Below are 20,194 nucleotides of genomic sequence, written 5' to 3' on the forward strand. Positions count from 1 at the left end.
TGGACTGGGTCTGAAGGGGACTACCTGTTCCTTTTTTGGCTCAGTGGAGAAAGCCCCAGTCATTTTCAGTTTCCAGGGCTGTGACTCTGGGAAGGGTGGAGACACCACAAGCAGAGAGCGAGACCATTGAAATGCTAATGACCTCCACCTGAGGGGTCTGTCTTCTCTAGGAGGAAAGGGGTGGGGCCCTTTCCATTCAGAACCAGACCCCAGAGCCTGGGGGAACACGGCCACACCTCCTCACACCAGTCAAGAATTATAGGCTAACAGGCATCACCTGCTGGGCAGAAAAGCACAGTGACCCAAGGCATCAAAGGGTGGAGCAATTTTCTAAGACACACCCTCAGGGAAACCAGATACTGAATATTTCTTCCCTCTGGGACCTGAGCCTGTTCTGGTCTGAGAAAACCTGATTTGGATAACCAAGGAAACCATGCGTAGACAACAGAAAATTACAACCTACACTAAGAAAAACAAAGTTATGGCCCAGTCAAAGGAACAAACGTACACTTCAAATGAGACACAGGAATTTAAACAACTAATGCTAAATCAATTCAAAAAGTTTAGAGAAGATATTGCAAAAGAGATAGAGGCTATAAAGGAAGAACTGGACATGTATACAGCAGAAATCAAAAGTTCAAAAAACCTACTAGTAGAGTCTATGGAAATGAAAAGCACAACACAAGAGATGAAAGACACAATGGAAACATACAACAGCAGATCTCAAGAGGCAGAAGAAAACACTCAGGAACTGGAGAACAAAACACCTGAAAGCCTACACGCAAAGAAGCAGATGGAGAAAAGAATAAAAAAATATGAGCAACGTCTCTGGGAACTCATAATAATGTACGTATCATTGGTGTCCCAGAAGGAGAAGAGAAGGTAAAGGGGGCAGAAGCAATAATAGAGGAAATAATTAATGAAAATTTCCCATCTCTTATGAAAGACATAAAATTACAGATCCAAGAAGCGCAGCATACTCCAAACAGAAGAGATATGAAGAGGCCTATGCCAAGACACTTAATAATCAGATTATCAAATGTCAAAGACAAAGAGAGAATCCTGAAAGCAGCAAGAGAAAAGCAATCCATTACATACAAAGGAAGCTTAATAAGACTATGTGTGGATCTCTCAGCAGAAACCATGGAGGCAAGAAGGAAGTGGTGTGATATATTTAAGATACTGAAAGAGAAAAACCACCAACCAAGAATCCTGTATCCAGCAAAGCTGTCCTTCAAATATGAGGGAGAGCTCAAAATATTTTCTGACAAACAGACAATGAGAGACTTTGTGAACAAGACACCTGCCCTACAGGAAATACTAAAGGGAGCACTACAGGGTGATAGAAGACAGGGGTGCGTGGTTTGGAACACAATTTTGGGAGATGGTAGCACAACAATGTAAGTACACTGAACAAAGGTAACTATGAATACGGTTGAGAGAGGAAGGTGGGGAGCATGTGAGACACCACAAGAAAGGAGGAAAGATAACGACTGGGACTGTGTAACTTGGTGAAATCTAGAGTATTCAACAATTGTGATAAAATGTACAAATATGTTGTTTTACGAGGGAGAACAAGCAAATGTCAACCTTGCAAGGTGTTAAAAATGGGGAGGCATTGGGGGAGGGATGCAATCAGCATAAACTAGAGACTGTAACTAATAGAATCATTGTATTATGCTTCCTTTAATGTAACAAAGGTGATATACCAAGGTGAATGAAGATAAGAGGGGGGGATAGGGAAGGCATGTTAGACACTTGACATTGGTGGTATTGTCTGATTCTTTATTCTACTTTGATTTAAGGTTATTTTTCCTTTTGCTGCTTCCTAGCTGTCATTTTTTTTTGTTTCCTCTTTCTTTTGCCTCTCTACCTTCTTTGACTCTCCCTCCTGCCTTGTGGAAGAAATGTAGATGCTCTTGCTTAGTATGAGCAGAATGTTCAATTAGGATGAACTTAAATGGTTGGAAATGAACAGGGGTGTTGGTAGCAAGATGTGAGAATAACTAACAGCGCCGAATGGTGTGTGAATGAGGTGGAAAGGGGAAGCTCAGAGTCATATATGTCACCAGAAGGAAAGTTGGAGGTCAAAAGATGGGAATGTATAAAACTGAATCCTATGGTGGGCAATGTCCATGATCAACTGTACAAATACTAGAAATCACTTCATGAACCAGAACAAATGTATGACAATACAATTAGAAGTTAATAATAGAGGGGCATATAGGGAAGAACTATATACCTATTACAAACTATATACTACAGTTAGTAGTATTTCAACATTTTTTCATAAACAGTAACAAATGTACTATATCAATACTAGGAGTCAACAATTGAGGGGGGTTGGTTAGGGATAGGGGAGGTTTAGAGTTTCCTTTTCTTTTTTTCTTTTTTCATCTTTCACTTTATTTCTTGTCTGGAGTAATGAAAAGTTTCTAAAAATTGAACAAAAATTAAGTGTGATGGATGCACAGCTGTATGAGGGTACCCAGGGGCAAGTGATTGTACACTTTGGATCTTTGGATAATTGTATGGTATCTGAACAATCTCAATAAAACTGGAAAAAAAAAAAAGAGTAAACTAAGAAAGAGAAGACCCAAGATCCACGACACAGTAGATCCAACCTAGAATAGCAAAGAAAAGTCCCAGGATGGCAGCTGGATATAAGACCTAGGTGGCAATAAACTCCAAAATAGCAGGATGCCAGGCTCCAGAAGTGCAACTGAAAACATTACCAAAAGGTAAATTATAAATATACTAACACAATGGGAAACTTCAGCAAAATATTTTCAGTAGTGGCATATACACAACATCAAAAGCTCAGACTTTCTCTGGAAAAGGTAGCACTTCTAAAAAAAGATTTCATTCATGCTGAGATGGGAAGTAAAATACAAATATCTGTCTTACTGACTAAAATAAATAACTACTAGATGTCTGTCTCCTAAAAGAAAGTACAACGGTATTAGTTGACTAGTTATTAATCAAGCTCTCTTTATGTCTATCTTTCGACTTGAAATAATTAAGCATCTGACTTTAAAAAGAGAGAGCATCTTTTGTTGATGAACAATTTAAAACTTAAGACCCCAATTAATAAACAGAAAAGGTGAACAGGTAAATCACAAAGAAATCTAAATGGCAAACAAACATACTCAAAGTTAACCCTCATGAGAAATCAAGAAAAGAATAACATTTTCCCCTCAAAGCAATTTTTAAAATGTGGGTAGTGAACATAGATAGAGTGCAGTAAATGCCTGAGAACATTCTTTCCTTTTGATTTGGTCAATATGCCTCTGGAAATTTATCCTAGAAGTCATCCCAAACACCAAAAAAGTTTTATGTTCGCTGCACCACTTTGTCTCATTGGGCTGGAATAAATCCCAATAGCATTTTGTTTTGTTTTAAAATGAAAATAATGCTGTCTCATAATTCTACTACTTAAAACAATATATTTATAAAAGTAAAGAATAAAAGCCCCACTCCAACCTTCTAATCCCTCTTGAAATTATCAATAGTATGGAGCATAGCCTTTCTATCCTTATACTGGTCATTTATATGTATATATCTTCAATATATGGAAAACGTATAAAAGCATGTGCACTTTTAATAAAAAGCAAAACTGGGATCATTTTTTCTGTAATGTTTTTCAACCACGAAACAGGTAACAGCTTTTGACTGACAGTGATGACTATGTGCAGACACTGCTTTGACTTTACACATATTACATCATTTAAATTTCACAACAGTTCCATAAAGGTCAAACAACTTTGCATTTTAGTACTGATATATATATATACCTCATTTAAAAAAACAGCCTTGTAGCAATCCATTGTATGAATTACAACAATTTACTTCATCATTTCTCTGTTACTGGACATTTGTTTTCCTATCATATTTTTTGTAGAGTACTAATTATATAGCAGATAATAGGAAACCCCTTAAATAGGGAAACTATTAACTAAGTTGTGGTATAATCACTTAAGGAAATGTTATGCTATCATAAAAAAATGACAATTGGAAAAAACTATGTAACCACATTAGAAAATGCTTCCACTATATGTGAAATGAAAAACAGGAAAAACCCAAACTATTCAAATAGTATGAATTCAATTCTAATAAACCAATAATGGTGGTTTCTGTTTGGTGTGAACTCTGGGTGATTTTTTCCCCCTCTTCTTTTTCTATATTTTAAGTTTTCAACAATGAGAATACATTATTTTAAAAAGATAAATATATCTTTGTACAAGAAATAAAAACAAATTGGTAATCTTAAGACTTTCAGAAGCTCTGATTTATCAAGATGCCAAGACTATGCCAAAGTTCCCCTAAATCATTTTCAGATACAAAATTCATATAAAATCCTGATTCCATAACATATTGATACTATAATAAAAATTACTATACATAACACATCAGGCAATAAAAGAAATATTTTTCCAATTATAAATCTTAGAAATATTAAAACTACTTTCTGTTGCTATAGCCACCATTTCAAGATACTTACTTTTGCTCTTGATTGTGTTAACTCAAAGTGGATAGATTCTATTTTGGTCATTAAAGAATGATTCTGTGATACCAAACAAGCATTCTGCTGCCTAAGTTTATTAAGTTTCTCTCGAAGGCTTTTGATCTCCTGATCAACAAGAGTACAAGATGTAAAAGACACCTAAAAAATAAAAAAGAACAATGATTTTGGATTATTTCATTTAAGCATTACATGTAATAAATGGAAAATGATGAACAATTGTCAAAAAATCACTAAGCAGCTCAGAAAATGAAGGGATAAAATATTTAATGAGGGTAGGCAAGGATATGGGGCAATCAATATTCTCCTCCACTGCTAGAGGAACTATATATGGATGCAACTTGGAAAACAGTGGTACACTTTGGAAAACTGGTATTATCCAGTAAACTGAACATGCTAAGAACCAACACTATCACTCATGAATATAAATCTAACAGAAGCTTTTATATGTTTGCACCTGAGTTATTTTAATTTTAAAGACGGTTATGATTTTCAAAACATTTTTTTGAATGAGTAATATATTTATACCATTTAAAAGTCAAAACTATATAAAAGAAAGTCTCATTTCTATTCTTACTAGGTAGGTAATCATTTTTATTAGTTTCTTCTAGGGTTTCCACACGCATATAGAAGGAATACAAATTTCCCCCCTTACCCGCACACGAAACTAGCATATTATATGTACCATTCTGCACCTTGCAGATACACTGGCAATCTCTCCATAATCAATACACTGAGAAATTTCCAAGTTTTTTATTTGTTCTCAGCTGTACAGTTTCCACTGTGTGGATAAACCAGTTTATTCAACCAATCCCCTATTATTGGATACTTAACCTATTTCTAATTTTTTGTTCTGATTTAAAAAAAATGCCTCATTCTGTACTTGTGCAGGTGTACATGTGGGATGTTTCCAGAGGTAGAATTTCAAAAGTCAAGGTAAACATACCACAGAATTTCTATTTAGGTTGATCATAAAGTTTTGGAAGTAGATAGTGGTGATGGTAGCAAAATATTGTGAGTATAATTAACAGCACTGAATTATAAATATGAATGTGGTTAAAGGGGAAATTTTAGGTTGCATATATGTAATAGAACAAAAATTAAAGGATAAATCATACGACTGTGTAACAGTGAACCCTATTGTAATGATGGACTACAGTTAATCGTATATAAGAATAAAAATGTTTTCATGAATTATATCAAATCCACCACACTAATGCAAGTAATGGGGGAAAAATACACCTAATTTAAACTATATTGTTACAATTAGTAACTACAGTTATGTAACTATAGTTAACAGTACAATTTTAGAATTCATACATAAATTGTAACAAAGGTAACACAATAATGCAAACTGTCAACAACAGGAGAGTATATGGGAATGCTGTATTTTTTACATGATTTTTCTGTAAACCCACAACTTCCTAAATAAAATTTTCTTTTAAAAAGAGTAAAAACATTTGTAATTTTAGCAAATATTGCCAGATGCCTCTCCATACAGGTGGTATCATTTTGTACTCCCACCAGCAATAAAAGGGTGTGTATCTCCCCACAATTTCATCAACAAAATTCTGGTCAAACTTCTGGAAATTTAAAAATCTGATGGGTAAGAAATGGTATCTCAGTAGAGTTTCATTTGGAATTTTTCTTATTATGAGTATGAATGAATATCTTTTCATTTGTTCGAAGATCATTTTTATTTCTTTTTCCATTCATGTCTTTTGCCTGTTTCTCTGTTGAGTAGTTGATCATTTTCTTCTCACTTTATAGGAGCTCTTTATATGTTAAGGAGATTAGCCCTTAGTTTTTGATAGGCTTTACCAATGCTTTTTTCCCCCCAACTTGGCATTTGTCTTTTGAGTTTGCTTATGGTAAAACACAGTGGTTTCAACTAAGGCACATATACAGTAAGAATGATCAGCAATTTGACTTAGAATAGAGATTGAATTTCCCAGAATTATATACTTCTTGTAGACATGGAATTTGAATTTATTTTCCAAAATGTAGGCTCAAATAGGCTCAAGAAGTAGTGTCCTTACAAAAAGAAAATTTCTCAGTGGTTGGCTTTCTGAAGTGTTTATAAAAAGATTATGATATACATATGTAACCATATCTGTGTGTATGCATGTTAGGGATGAAGGAATAAAGAATAGGAAGAAGAAAGTGGAAAGGGGGATAAAAGTAAAAAAAAAAAAAGGGATAAAGACAAGTAGCAGGATAATAGGATTGAATAACAAAAAGGGAGACAGATACATAGGGAGAGTTTCAGACCAGGAGATGTCTAACACCACCAACGAAACTTAGGAATAATGAAAGGAGAATAGTGCCATGTTATCACATAGGACCTGATCCAACCTAAAGAGTGGGTATGCTTTTACCACTTAATAAGTAATTGATTATCTATTATGTACAGGGGATGGTGCTAAAATCAAGAGGATTTAGTTGGGAAAAAAAGATACTTAGTTGCAAAAAGGTAATAAATACAGAAATTTTAAGACAGTAATACATTAAGATAACTATTTTCTTGTTAGAAAGTAACAAGAACAATTATACTTAAATTCAACAGTTTTTAGCACTATAATAAAAGACTATGGAAAATATGAATAAGGCATTTAAAGAAAAAATATTTTAAGTAAACAGGTCTACAAAAAATAACCTTATCTCTTTGTTTTTTTTGAAAATCAGTACTGCTACTGGACAATTTACAAACTTTTTTATAAGGTGAATAATTCAAAAGTCCAGAGTGAGTAGGCTGAGTAAGATCTTCCAAAATGAGCCTTTCAAACCTTGAGGAATTAGAGGCATAATCGGAATTTTCACTTGGACTAACACTAGGGAAAAAAGAAAAAATATATTTTAGTTCTTAGTTTAAATATTCACTACAAATTTCTATTTATTAAACAAGAAAACAGAAAGTAAATCATGTATAATGCTGCTGGCAATTGGATTCAAAGTTATAAACTTAAGGTAATGTTTTCAATAAATTTTTATAATTCATAATTAGTTTTAAACTAACAATATATATATTTCCAGGGCCTCTATGCTAGGATTACTTAAAGAATTTTTTTCTTCAAATTACAATAATAAAAGAGTAATTAAGCCCCAAACATGTATTTTGCATTCTGAGTCTTAATATGGGTGTTTTCTTAGTATGTGAATGCTTTTCTAATCTTCCCATTTTTTTCTAAACTGAGTTTTTTCAAAATCATAGAAAATTATTTCTTAATCTAAAGGCATATTAGAAACACAATATATAACAATGAAATTCATACATTTTAGATTCATAAAGTCATACTCTATAAAGGATTTTACTTGCTTACCTGGATAACTCTTCCCCTAAATTCTGCAAACTCCATTCTGTCATCTTCAGTTCATGTCTTAAGGAAGCAACATTTGCAAGCAAACTTTCTTCTTCAGTGTCTTTATTATAGTCTGATGAACTAGATTCCATTTCTTAAAAAAAAAAAGATTAATTTCTTGTATCTTGCCTGAAAGAGTCTGTGGTATCAATCAAAATACCCTTACACTAACAGAATTTAACTAATTATTTTTCTATTTCAAGTGTTATGAAATCTTTGGTGATGGTTTAAAACAATGAAAAAATAATAATGAATTTCTCTGCAATATAAAGCCATGGAAAGTTCCAGACACAATTTCAATAAATCAATTTTTTTTTATTTTAGCCAGGTTCTAATTATTATAGTTCCCCTTTACTAAGCACATTTAATCTTCCTAAAAACTGTGTAAATGACGTATTTTTATACCATTTCAAGGATGAAGAAACTAAGAATCAGACAAGTTAAATAACTTGCTTGGGGTCAAAAAAACTGCAAATGGTGGAATCAGGACGTGAATTGACATCATCAGTATCCAAAGGCCTTTCCATTATGTCACTTGCAATTTTCTAGTTTATTATATATCACTTTCAACATGAGATGTTTGAAATTTCATAATTAAGTTACAAGCTCTGAACATTTGATAAAATATTATCTTTACAGTTATTCATATTTTCTTAGATGGTAATTTTTTTACCAGATAAAAGTTAACCCCTTCTCTCATTCACAATGGTTATAAAATTTAAGCAACACATTCACATTCACATATTACAACTGCAGAGATAAAAATGACATTTGGCAAGTCAACTCACAGAAATATATGAAGAAAAGCTTTTGTCTCTTCAACCAATGAATGTCTATAGGGTTATGAAACTCTACTAAATACTATTTTGGACATAAAAAAAGTGACAAAGGGGCAAATTTTATTATTGTAATTTAATACAGTTAAAAACTAAGGTTTTATATTCTTTCCTATTCCTGTAGATCTTTCTACATAATTTTAAAGTTACATTCCTCTTTCAGACTCCATTTACCTTTTGTCATTGTAGCATCTCTTTTTCATTGCCCTTATAATTCTGACCAAATCTCCAAAAGGTTGATAGTTCTGTGTATTATTTTCAGAACCATAAGGCACTTAGAAGCTGCTCATTATTTGTTGAATAAACGAGGCTTACAAAACTGCCCTTTCTTTCCCTCAACCTAGTGTTAAATGTATTACCCACTGAAAAGTTCTCAGATGTAGGGAGGAAGGTTGGAAAGAAAACTCTCACCTTATTTGAAAAAAACTGGCAGGAAATAAAATGAGATGCTATATAAACTTAATAGACAACTTGGTTCTAGCCTCTTTCCCGTTTTGTTTCCACAAATTTACTTCTGCTTTACTGAGAAGACCCTCCCAGACAAAAGTCAATGGATCAGGTCCCCATTCTGTTTTATCTTTTCGACAACATCTCTAGTTTCCTGTAGGACTGTGAAAGAGAAAAGGGAAAAGAAAATTGGGGCAAATTCTAAAATGCATTTCGGTGCTATTTGTTTCAGCTAAATCAGGGACAGCCCCCACCCCCCCCGCCCTTACTTGTATTTTAAGGTAAGAATTCTCTATCTCTTCTGAAATTACAATTAAACAGATATTGATATTCAAATATTTTCATTTTTCTAGTGGACCATGTATTATCAAATAAAGATCGTTCCTCTCTTCAATTTGTGATAGTTATAGAAACCTAGTTTGACTGCCTGTACGTACCTACAGGTCCTGACAACGTCATCTTCTAGACCTAAGAAAAACGTGATTGTAAGTGCACACACACAAACATCCCATCAGACCGAAGGACAAGTGTTCTTACCCCACTCCCACCCACCCGTGTAGGTAATAAGATTGGCTGTAGTCGAAAACGATTCCCCATTTTAGAAAGAGGACACAGCTTTACATTGTAGTGTCCTGTTTCACAACTCTTAATTTGACAAGAGTTGATCCCACGTTCATCTAGAAGCAGCAGTAAAATAGAAGCAGCGAAGGAAAAAGTGACATCTTCCTCTTCGATTTTTCCTCAATTAAAATACAACCCAGCCGAGCACATCAAGGGAGAGAAGACCTGGCGGAGGGCGGTCTCCATCCCATGCTCTCGGGAGACAAAGAAACCCAACTCCCTCACGTAGGCCGGTTTCCACACGCCAAGAGGCCGTCGCTCACCGCCCAAGTCGTAGTTGGGGAGCGAGCCCACCGACAACGGCACACGCCGCGCTGAAGCCGGCGCTGGAAGCCTTGAACCCTCTCCCGGCCCCGGGCGTGGAAGCATCAGACACACGACGCGGGGAACCAGCGAACCTCAGTCGTACCCAATTCGAACCGCCGCGGTAGCCGTTGCAGACGCGCTTCCGCAGTCACAGTCCTGCCCTCGGCGCAGGCTTGCGGGAGACGACGCCAGAAGCGCGGGGCTTGTCGGGGATGGTGGTCAGCAAGCGCTTCGAAGCCGCTCGCCGGGCTCACTTGGAACTACAATTCCCATAATCGCCGCCAGGGCGCCGATTGGTGTGGGGAAGCCATGGGAACCTGCGGCCGTGCGGATATGGGGTGGGCGGTGCTCACGCGGAACCTAAAAGGGCAGAGATCAAGGCGGGTGCGCAAAGTGTCTGTTGGTTCTGCTTTCGCTCTCTCCACTTTCGAGGACTGTGTTTTGGCTTCTGAAGCAGTGTTTGCCGCTGTTGCCGCCGCCTGGAGTTTCCTCAGGCTCCAGGTTTCTCTACCATACAAGAGGATTCCGGGAAGAAGAACGGAGCTCAGGAGCCAGTAACCCGGTTCTCCTACGCCTCTATCAGCCCGAGATCGCCCCGGCAGGGATGGACAACAAGATCTGGTTGTCTCTCCCGGTGCTGCTCATGGTCGCTGTTCCATCAGTGCTGTTGCGGGGGGTGGCTGGCTTCACGCCTTCCTTAGACAGCGACTTCACGTTTACCCTTCCAGCCGGCCAGAAGGAGTGTTTCTACCAACCCATGCCCCTGAAGGCCTCGCTGGAGATCGAGTACCAAGTAAGTGCGGAGGGTGAGCTAGCCTCTTTCCTTTAGCTCAGCTGCACCGCGTTATCGCCTCTCACCCGCTTAGAAACTTCTTGTGGACCGCCAGGGTGGTGAAGAGGCGAGGCCCGCCGGGGAAGCCACTAGCCCCGCGCAGGCGCGCGAGGCTCGGTGTCGCGGAGTCCGGGGAAGTTAGGCGGGAGTTGGCATTGACTACTGTCCGCCTTCTCTCCTTTCCTCCTCTCGGAAAGGGGCCAGAGCTACTAATGTCGGTGGCTTTTCTCTTTGTTTCATAACTCGCCCATCATTTTTCTAGCCAGTACACGCTTATGCTAAGAATTTCACAATACAGGACTGATACACGTTCTCTTTCATCATTGGACGAGGGAATGACACTTGTTTGAATCATCCCCACCCCTTCACCCAATTCTGATGTTATATTTACTGTCTTTGTTTTAGTTAAGGATTTTTGAATTCTGACCATGTGATTATAACTAGATACTGCGGTATTTAATGGTACATTACCTTCCCAGTTACATATCTACTGTTTTAAAATCAAATAAGATCAAACCGTATATTAAAATTCTGTAATCTTTTAGTTAGCATTGTAAGCACGTACCCGTTTCATTGTTTTCTTTTTACTATCTGCACAGTACTCTAGTATATAGGGAATTGCCTTAATTTATCTTAATTTATGTAATCATTCTGGTAGAGGGCAATTTCTTAGAAGAAACAATGTTAGTTCCACACAGCTAATTTAGATATTTTCAGGTAGCACTGCAAAATAAAAAAAAAAAGTTGGTGTGGTTCATCTTACAATTTTTTATGTTAATTTATAGTCAAATGGTAATTTTAAAAATTTGATGTAGAGATTTTTAAATAACGTACTGTGACATACAGAGCAAAATAAAAAGTTATATAGAATTTTCAGCAGAAAGGAATTTTAGGAGTGGATTCTTTATAGATGTATAACATAAGCCTAATGAGTAAAGTACTTTAACTAAAGTTATAGTTAGTGAGCAAAATTGAGGCTAGAACTCAACGTTTCTTGATTTCAAATCTAATTCAAAAGTTCACCCTTTACTGAACAGTTACCATGTGTCGGGAATTGTGCATGGTGTTGGGGAGAGGGGGTATGGGAACCAACAAGAGAAAAAAACAGTCCCTGTTCTCAAGGAGCTTAATATTCAAGGATTACTAATTCAAAAACATTTAATTTCAGTCTAGTTAAGTGCAATTAGAGGAGGGCCGTTGCTCTGGGGTTCATTAAAGGATTCCTGGAAAAAATACCAAAATTGAATCTAGAAAGATGCTTAAATTAGACATGGACAGAAGGAAGGAGGGGCATTTTAGGAAAGGAAACAAACTGAATCAAGACACATAGTTCTGAAAGTGCATAGTGTGAACGTTTTGGGGATGGGCAGTGTGTAGTAGACACTACTAGTAGTGAGTTTTTATTAAACCTTAAGACTGTAAAATCTGGGATGGGAGTAGCAGAAAAGGAGATTGTAGAGAATCATAGCCTTGTGTGCCATGCTTTGCCATTATTCTTTACGAGAGCCACTGAAGTTTTAAGCAGCATGGCAACATTATCAGAAATGTTTTTCAGGTAAGTCACTCTGGGTATAGCGTGGAAGAAGGATTTAAGGGAGGCAAAACGAGAGGCAAGGAGACTTAACAGGGGTTTTAGTGAAATAGTCCAGATAAGAAAAAATTCCTCAGTATTTACCCACATATTAGGGAGGAAATTTATTTTAATTATTGACCTCTTATAGTTGAGAGGGCAGGATCTAGAGACAAAATTCCTGGGGTCAGATCCTGATTCTGCCGTTTACTAGCTGTGTGATCTTGAACAAGTTACTTAACCTCTCATTTGTAAAATAAGTGATAATAATTGCAACTCCCTTATGGAGTTCATTTGAAAAAATGGGTTGTTTGTTCAGAGACCATATTTGACATATAGTAAATATTCAATAAATGTTAATTTTACATTTACAAATCTAGAGTTATAATGGTTGGCTTGGTTTAGCTTTATACTTTTCATCTTTAGTCACTGTTCTAGTTCACTAATGCTGCAGGATACAAAACACCAGAAATGGATTGGCTTTTATAAAAGGGGGTTTATCTTCCCCAGCTGGAGAATTTCTGATATTCTCACAAGTGTTGGGGACTACCAGCTTAGTAGGCCAAGCCCATGGTCTTGGGGCTTGCCCTTACAAAGCTTGATAATGCAAAGGAGAGGCTAATCATACTCATAATTGTGCCTAGGAGTCACCCCCAGAGGGCCTCTTTTGTTGCTCAGATGTGGCCTCTCTCTCTAAGCCAACCTGGCAGGTCAATTCACAGTCCTCCCCCCTTATATGGGACATGACTCCCAGGGTTATAAATCTCCCTGGCAATATGGAACATGCCTCCTGGGAATGAGCCTGGACCCTGTATCATGTAATTGAGAAAGACTTTTGGACCAAAAGGGGGAGGAGAATTGAAGCAAAATAAAGTTTCAATGGCTGAAAGATCGCAAATGGAGGTGAGGGGTCATTCTGGAGGTAACTCTTACGTGTTATATAGATATCCCTTTTTAGTTTTTAGTTCATTAGAATAGTTAGAAGGGAAATATCTGAAATTGTTGAACTGCAATCCAGTATCCTTGATCCTTGAAGGTGATCTTATAATGAGATGGCTTATACGGCCTGACTTGTGATAACCTTTTGGCTCACACTCCCTTTACCTAGTGTATGGAAAAAATGAGTAGAAAAAATGGGGACAAAAAGTAAATGAATAATATAGAGGAGGGGGATATGGGACATTTTGAGTGTTCTTTTTACTTTTATTTTTATTCTTATATTTTTTTGGAGTAATGAAAGTGTTCAAGGCTTGACTGTGTGATGAATGCACAACTGTATGTTGATACTGTGAACAATTGTACACTTTTGATAATTGTATGGTATGTGAATATATTTCAATAAAATTACATTAAAAATCCAAAAAAAAGGGGGGGTGTTATTTGGTTACACAGTGACAGTCTTAAGGCCTTAAAGTGTCCAAGGTAACGCATGGACAATCGGGTACGTTCACTGGAGGATGGCCAATGGTGTCCGGAAAACCTCTGTTAGCTGGGAAGGCACATGGCTGGCATCTGCTCCATAGTTCTGGTTTCAAAACATCTTTCTCCCAGGACATTCCTCTCTAAGCTGCAGTTCTTCAAAAATATCACTCTTAGTTGATAGCGTTTGTCCTCTCCCAACTTCTTGTGGCGTTTGTCCTCTCCCAACTTCTCTGGAGCAAAAGCCTGCCTTCAAACCCTATCTCCAAAATGCCTCCACAAGCTGCAGCTTCTCTTCCAGCTCCCATGCCCTCCCCAAAGTGTCCCTCTTGGCTGAGGCAAGCTCCCTTCTTCAGTCTGAGCTTATATCATGCTCCAGTGAACTAATTCAAACCCACCCTGAATGGGTGGGGTCACACTTCCATGGAAATTGTCCAATCAAGGTCTTCTCCACAGTTGATTGAGTCACATCGCCATGGAAACACTCAATCAATAGAATTACAATCTAATCAACACTAATATGTCTGTCCACACAAGATTGCATCAAAGATAATGGCATTTAGGGGGACATAATAGATTTAAACCAGCGCAGTCACTCTTAAAGGGAGTATTCCCCCAAATGGTTCTCCCTAAACAATTATTTTGATTGAGGAAAGAAGTAAAGTCATATGTAATTTAATGTCTGTACTCATAGACAGTATTTGAGGAGTTTTAGGGTCAAGATCATCTTCAAGCATTCATTTGCATTTTCTAATTCCATGATTGATTTTCTAGTATCTGCAAGCCACTGATTTTTGTCTTCAAGTTAGTTTTTCAAATGTTACCAAACAGACATTCTAGATAGTGTCACTTTTTGGGTAATTGACCAGCCCCATATCATATTGATAAAAGTTCTTAAAATTTTTTCAATATCAGTACAGAATATTTTGGCAATAAAGTAGTTCCTTCTTTAAAAATTTTAAATCATTATTGAGTGCTTAATTTGTGTCAAGCACGATGCTAGGTTCTGGGATATAATAGTAGTAAATATGTAGCCCTTGCTCTCATACAGTCTAGTATGGGGACAGGCATTAATCAAATAATTATACAAATAAATGTAAAATTGTAACTAGTAAGTGGCTGTGAAGGTAAGCGTATAAAGCTATGAGCATGTTCAACAGGAAGACTTGATTTCATCTGGGAATTGTGAGAAGACATCTGATAAGTGACGTATGAGTTAAGATCAGGAGAATAATCAGGCTCTTGCTAGGCGTAACAGAGTAAGTGGAACAAGGCAATGGGTAGAAAGAAAAACATGTGCAGAGGCCTTGAGGAAGAAGGTGGAAGGATACTTTTGAGTGTCTGAAAAAAGACTAGGATGACAGCAAACACAAGGGGAAAGGGGCTCAAGATTATTCTAGAGAGGTCAGTAGTGGCCAGACCTTTTAGCCCTGTTACGGATAGGGTCTTTTTAAAAAAAAATTATTGTAATTTAAAAACAACACTGTTGAGGTATAATTTTCACACAGAAAAATTTCATCCACTTTAAGTGTACAATTCAGTGATTTTTAGCAAATTTGTCAAATTGTGCACCTACCACCACAGTCAAGTTTTAGAGCATTTCCATTGTTACAGCAAGATCTCTCATGCCTGTTTACAGTTAATCCCAGTTTCCAATCCCAGCCTGAGACTTTCTGTCTCTATATATTTGCATTTTCTGGATGTTTCATATAAATGGAACCTTTTAATATGTGTTCTTTTGTGCCTGACTTCTTTCACTCAGCATAATGTTTCTGAGGTTCATCCATGTTGTAGTATGAATAAATATTTGTTCCTGTTTATTGCAGAGTAGTTTCCATTAAGAATATGTATATGTGTGTGTATATATATATACACACATATATCCATTGAGTGTGTGCATACATGCCACATTTTGTTTTTACATCACATTGTAATTTTATAATACATTTTCTGTTGAGGAAGGATATGGGTCTTCTACACAGAGTGAGCAGTAGGAAGTCTTTGAAGAGTTTTAAGCAGGGGGTTAACTTGATCAGATTCATGTTTTAAAAAGATTATTTTTGCCAAAGTTATTGAACCTTTCTGTACCACAGTCTCCACATCTATAAAATGACAATAATAGCCTGCTTTGTACTATAATGAGGAATAAATGTGTTAAAACATGTAAAAGGAAAGGTGTCTGGCACCCTACTAAGCACTCAAAAATATTAGCTAGTAAGTACACCCTGAGTCTAGAGCAATGATGGAGCATAATAGGTCCTTAAAAAATGTCTGTTGAGTAAATGGGTGAACATACATTAACCCCACTTGTACAACCAGCTGGGAGCTTTTTCGGGAGGGGAGACCAATATCAATTTCTTTTATTTTTTATTAGTCTTTTCAATTTTTGTATCTTGAGTCAAATTTTAATTTTTTTCTAATAAATTGGCTATTTCATTTCATTTTAAAAGTTTATTTTTATAATATTGTGCCTAATACTATTTGAAACATCTCCTATTTCCATTTTACCTGCAGGTGTACATGTCTAATTTTATATGTGTTTTTCTCTCTTCTAGATAGGACTGATTTATTGATCTATTTTTAAAAATTTGTTTTTGAGTTTTTTAATCAGTTCTCCTGGGGCTTTTCTCTTTGACTTCTCTCCTTCTTTTATCCTCTTACAAAGGGCTCCAATAAGAGGATTAAGACCTTAAATGAGGTGGGTCACATCTCAACAGAAATAAACTAATCAAAAGGTCCCACCTACAATACATCTACACCCACAGGAATGAATTAAAAGAACATGATCTTTTCTGGTTACACACAGCTTCACACCATCACATGGTACATTAGTTACAAATGGTGAACAATACTGATACATTACTATTAACTAAAGTCCATAGTTACATTAAGGTTCATTCTTTGTGTTGTACAGTTCTATGGGTTTTGACAAATGTCTGATGTCATGTATCCACCATTATAGTATTATACAGAATAGTTTCACTGCCCTAAAAATCCCCAGTGCTTCACGTTTTCATCCCTTTCCTCCCTCTCTCTTTGAATTCCTAGCATTCACTAGTCTTTTTTATTGTCTCTACAGTTTTGCATTTTCCCAGAATGTCTTTTTCTGACTGGCTTCTTTCACTTAGCAATATGCATTTAAAGATCCTTCATATCTTTTCATGGCTTAATTTTCATTTTCATTTATACCTAAATAATCTTCTGTTGTACAAATGTACCATTGTTTAACCATTCACCTATTGAAGGACATCTTGGCTGCTCCTAGTTTGGGCCAGTTGTGATTAAAGCTGCTATAAACATTTGTGTGTAGGTTTTTGGGTGGACATAGGTTTTTAACTCAATTAGGGAAACACCTAGGAACCAGATTACTAGATTCTATTGTGTTAGGTTTGCTAATGCTGTTGGAATGCACTATACCAGAAATGCACTGGCTTTTATAAAGGGGATTTATTAGGTTACAGATTTATAGTTCTAAGGCCATAAAAGTGTCCAAATTAAGGCATCAATGAACGTATACCTTCACTGAAGAAAGGCCGATGGCACCAGAATACCTCCATCAGCTAAGAAGGCACATGGCTGGCATTGGCTGGTCCTTTGCTCCTGGGTTGCATTGCTTTCAGCTTCTGATTCCCGTGGCTTTCTCTTTAAGCATTTGTGGGTTCTCATTTAGCATCTCCAGGGCAAACTCTGGGCTTCATCTCTTAGCTTAGCATTTCCAAACGTCGTTCTGTCTGCATCTCCAAGTGTCTGTGTCTGCGTGGGCTCTTGAGCTCTCTCGCTTTGTCTGAGCTCTCTTAAGGACTTCAATAAACTAATTAGGATCCACCTTGAATGTGCAAGGTCACATCTCCATGGAAAAATCTAATCAAAAGGTCCCATTCGCATTTGGGTGGGTCACATTTCCATGGAAACAACCTAATCAAAATATCCTACTCACAATAGGTCTTCCTCCACAAGACTGGATTAAAAGAATGTGGTCTTTTATGGGGTACATAACAGATTCAAAACAGCACATACAGTAAGATTATACAATTTAACTGTGTAGAAAACTGCAGCTGCCTTCTGAAGTGGCTCTACCATTTTGCATTCCCACCAGCAATGTGTTGCTCCACATCCTGGTCAACATTTGGTATTGTCAAATTTTTTGTGTTTTCACCATGCTAATAGGTGTATTATGATATCCCATTATTTTAATTTGTGATTCCCTAATGACATATGATGTTCAGCATCTTTTAATATACTCATTTGTCATTTAAACATTTTCTTTGGTGAGGTGTCTGTTCAGATGTATACAATTTTGTAATTGGTTTGATTTCTTATTGTTGAATGTGAAGACTTCTTTGTATATTTTGGATATAAAACTCAATCATATATATTTTGTAGATGTTTTCTCCTACTCTATGTCTTTTCATTCTCTTTTTTTAAAATTCAATTTTATTGAGATACATTCACATACTATACAGTCATCCAAAGTGTACAATCAGTTATTCACAGTACCATTATATGTAGTTGTGCATTCATCACCACAATTAATTTTTGAACATTTTCATTACTGCAAAAAAAAAAAAAAAGAATAAAAAATAAAAATTAAAGTAAAAAAGAACACCCAAAACATCCCATCCCCCCATCCCTCCCTATTATTTATTTATTTTTTGTCCCCATTCTTCTCATCTTTCCATACACTGGATAAAGGGAATATGAGCCACACGTTTTACACAATCCCACAATCACACAGTTTGAGCTATATAGTTATACAGTCATCTTCAAGAATCAAGGCTACTGGCTTGCAGTTTAACAGTTTCAGGTGTTTCCTTCTAGCTATTCCAATACACTGAAGACTAAAAAGGGATATCTATATAACATTTAAGAATAACCTCCAGAATGTCCTCTCAACTCCATTTGAGATCTGCCAGCCACTGAAACTTTATTCTGTTTCATTTATCTTCCCCCTTTTGGTCAAGAAGGCTTTCTCAAACCCTTGATGCCAGGTCCAGGTTCATCCCCAGAAGTCATGTCCTACATTGCCAGGGATATTTACACCCCTGGGAGTCATGTCCTTTATAGACAGAGGCCATGAGTTTACCTGCCAAAGGCTTAGAGAGAGAGAGAGGACACATCTGAGCAACAAAAGAGGTTCTCTGGGGGTGACCCTTAGGCACAATTATAAGTAGGCTTTGCCTCTGCAGTAATAAACTTCATAAAGGCAAGCCCCAAGATTGAGGGCTCAGCCTTCTAAATTGGTAGTCCCCTATGCTTGTGAGAATATCAGTAATTCCCCAGGTACAGAAATTTAATATTTCTACATTTTTCCCTAGTCCCTCAAGGGGATTTTGCAAATGTCCATTCGTGTTCCTGTTCTCAGTTCTTCCAAGTATATACCCAATAATGGTTGCAGGACCATATGACAACCCCATACTTGGCTTCCTGTGGAACCACCACACTGTCCTCCAGATGGGCTACACCATTCTATTTCCCTACCAACAATGATTAGGTACATCTCTCTCTCCACATTTTCTTCAGCACTTGTATCCCTCTGTTTATTTTTTAAACACTTTTATTCACATAGCATACATTGCCTTCTAAGTAAACGATCCGTGGTTCCTGGTATAATCACATAGTTACATATTCACCACAACAATCTTTATGAGGATATTTCAATTTCTTGCACCAAAAAAGAGAAAGAAGAGAAAAAAGAAAAGAAAAAAGATGACAAAAAAAGAAAGAAAAATAATATAAAGTGCAATAAAAATATCAGACAACACCAGCAATGCCAAGAATTCCATACCCCTCCCTTATGTCCCTCTCTTCCCCTCTTACAGATATTTAGCCTTTGTGTCTTGCCTTTGTTACAATTAATGGAAGCATAGTACAGTGTTACTGTTATGTATAGACTCTAGTTTGCATTGATTGTATTTTCTCCCCACTACCATCCAGTTTTCCACACTTTGCAAAGGTGATATTCATTTGTTCTCCCTCATATAAAAATGTTACTGTATTTGTACATTTAATCACAATCATTGACCACTCTAGGTTTCAGCATTATTTCCAGTCTTCATCTTCTATCTTTCCTTCTGGCGTCATACATACCCCAACCTTCCTCTTTTGACCATATTCACAGTCATTTTTGTTCAGTGTTACTATATTATGCTATCGTTACATGGTATTGTGCTATCCATTTCTGGATCTGTATAATCAATCCTCTAGAACATTCTATACTCCTTCAACATCAAATGCCCGATCTCTAGCCTCTTTTATCTCCTGATATCTTCATTTCTACACTCT

At 36.7% G+C, this 20,194-nt stretch overlaps 2 protein-coding genes across 2 annotated transcripts in view; one reads left to right on the forward strand and one right to left on the reverse strand.

Moving 5' to 3' along the window:
* The window catches only part of CCDC18 (coiled-coil domain containing 18), a 131,879-nt gene extending 121,429 nt beyond the window's left edge, over positions 1-10,450 (reverse strand). The window contains 4 exon segments of the mRNA XM_037826619.1: positions 4,502-4,663; positions 7,179-7,353; positions 7,843-7,975; positions 10,049-10,450. Of these exon segments, the coding sequence (XP_037682547.1) occupies positions 4,502-4,663; positions 7,179-7,353; positions 7,843-7,975; positions 10,049-10,154 (576 nt within the window). The 5' untranslated portion in view covers positions 10,155-10,450.
* Positions 10,433-20,194, forward strand: part of TMED5 (transmembrane p24 trafficking protein 5) — a 34,141-nt gene continuing 24,379 nt past the window's right edge. Inside the window, exon 1 of the mRNA XM_037826620.1 lies at positions 10,433-10,884. Coding sequence (XP_037682548.1) covers positions 10,696-10,884 — 189 coding nt within the window. The 5' untranslated portion in view covers positions 10,433-10,695. The remainder of the gene's footprint in view (positions 10,885-20,194) is intronic.

The sequence above is a fragment of the Choloepus didactylus genome, chromosome 2, assembly GCF_015220235.1.
Source record: "Choloepus didactylus isolate mChoDid1 chromosome 2, mChoDid1.pri, whole genome shotgun sequence".
NCBI lineage: Eukaryota > Metazoa > Chordata > Mammalia > Pilosa > Megalonychidae > Choloepus > Choloepus didactylus.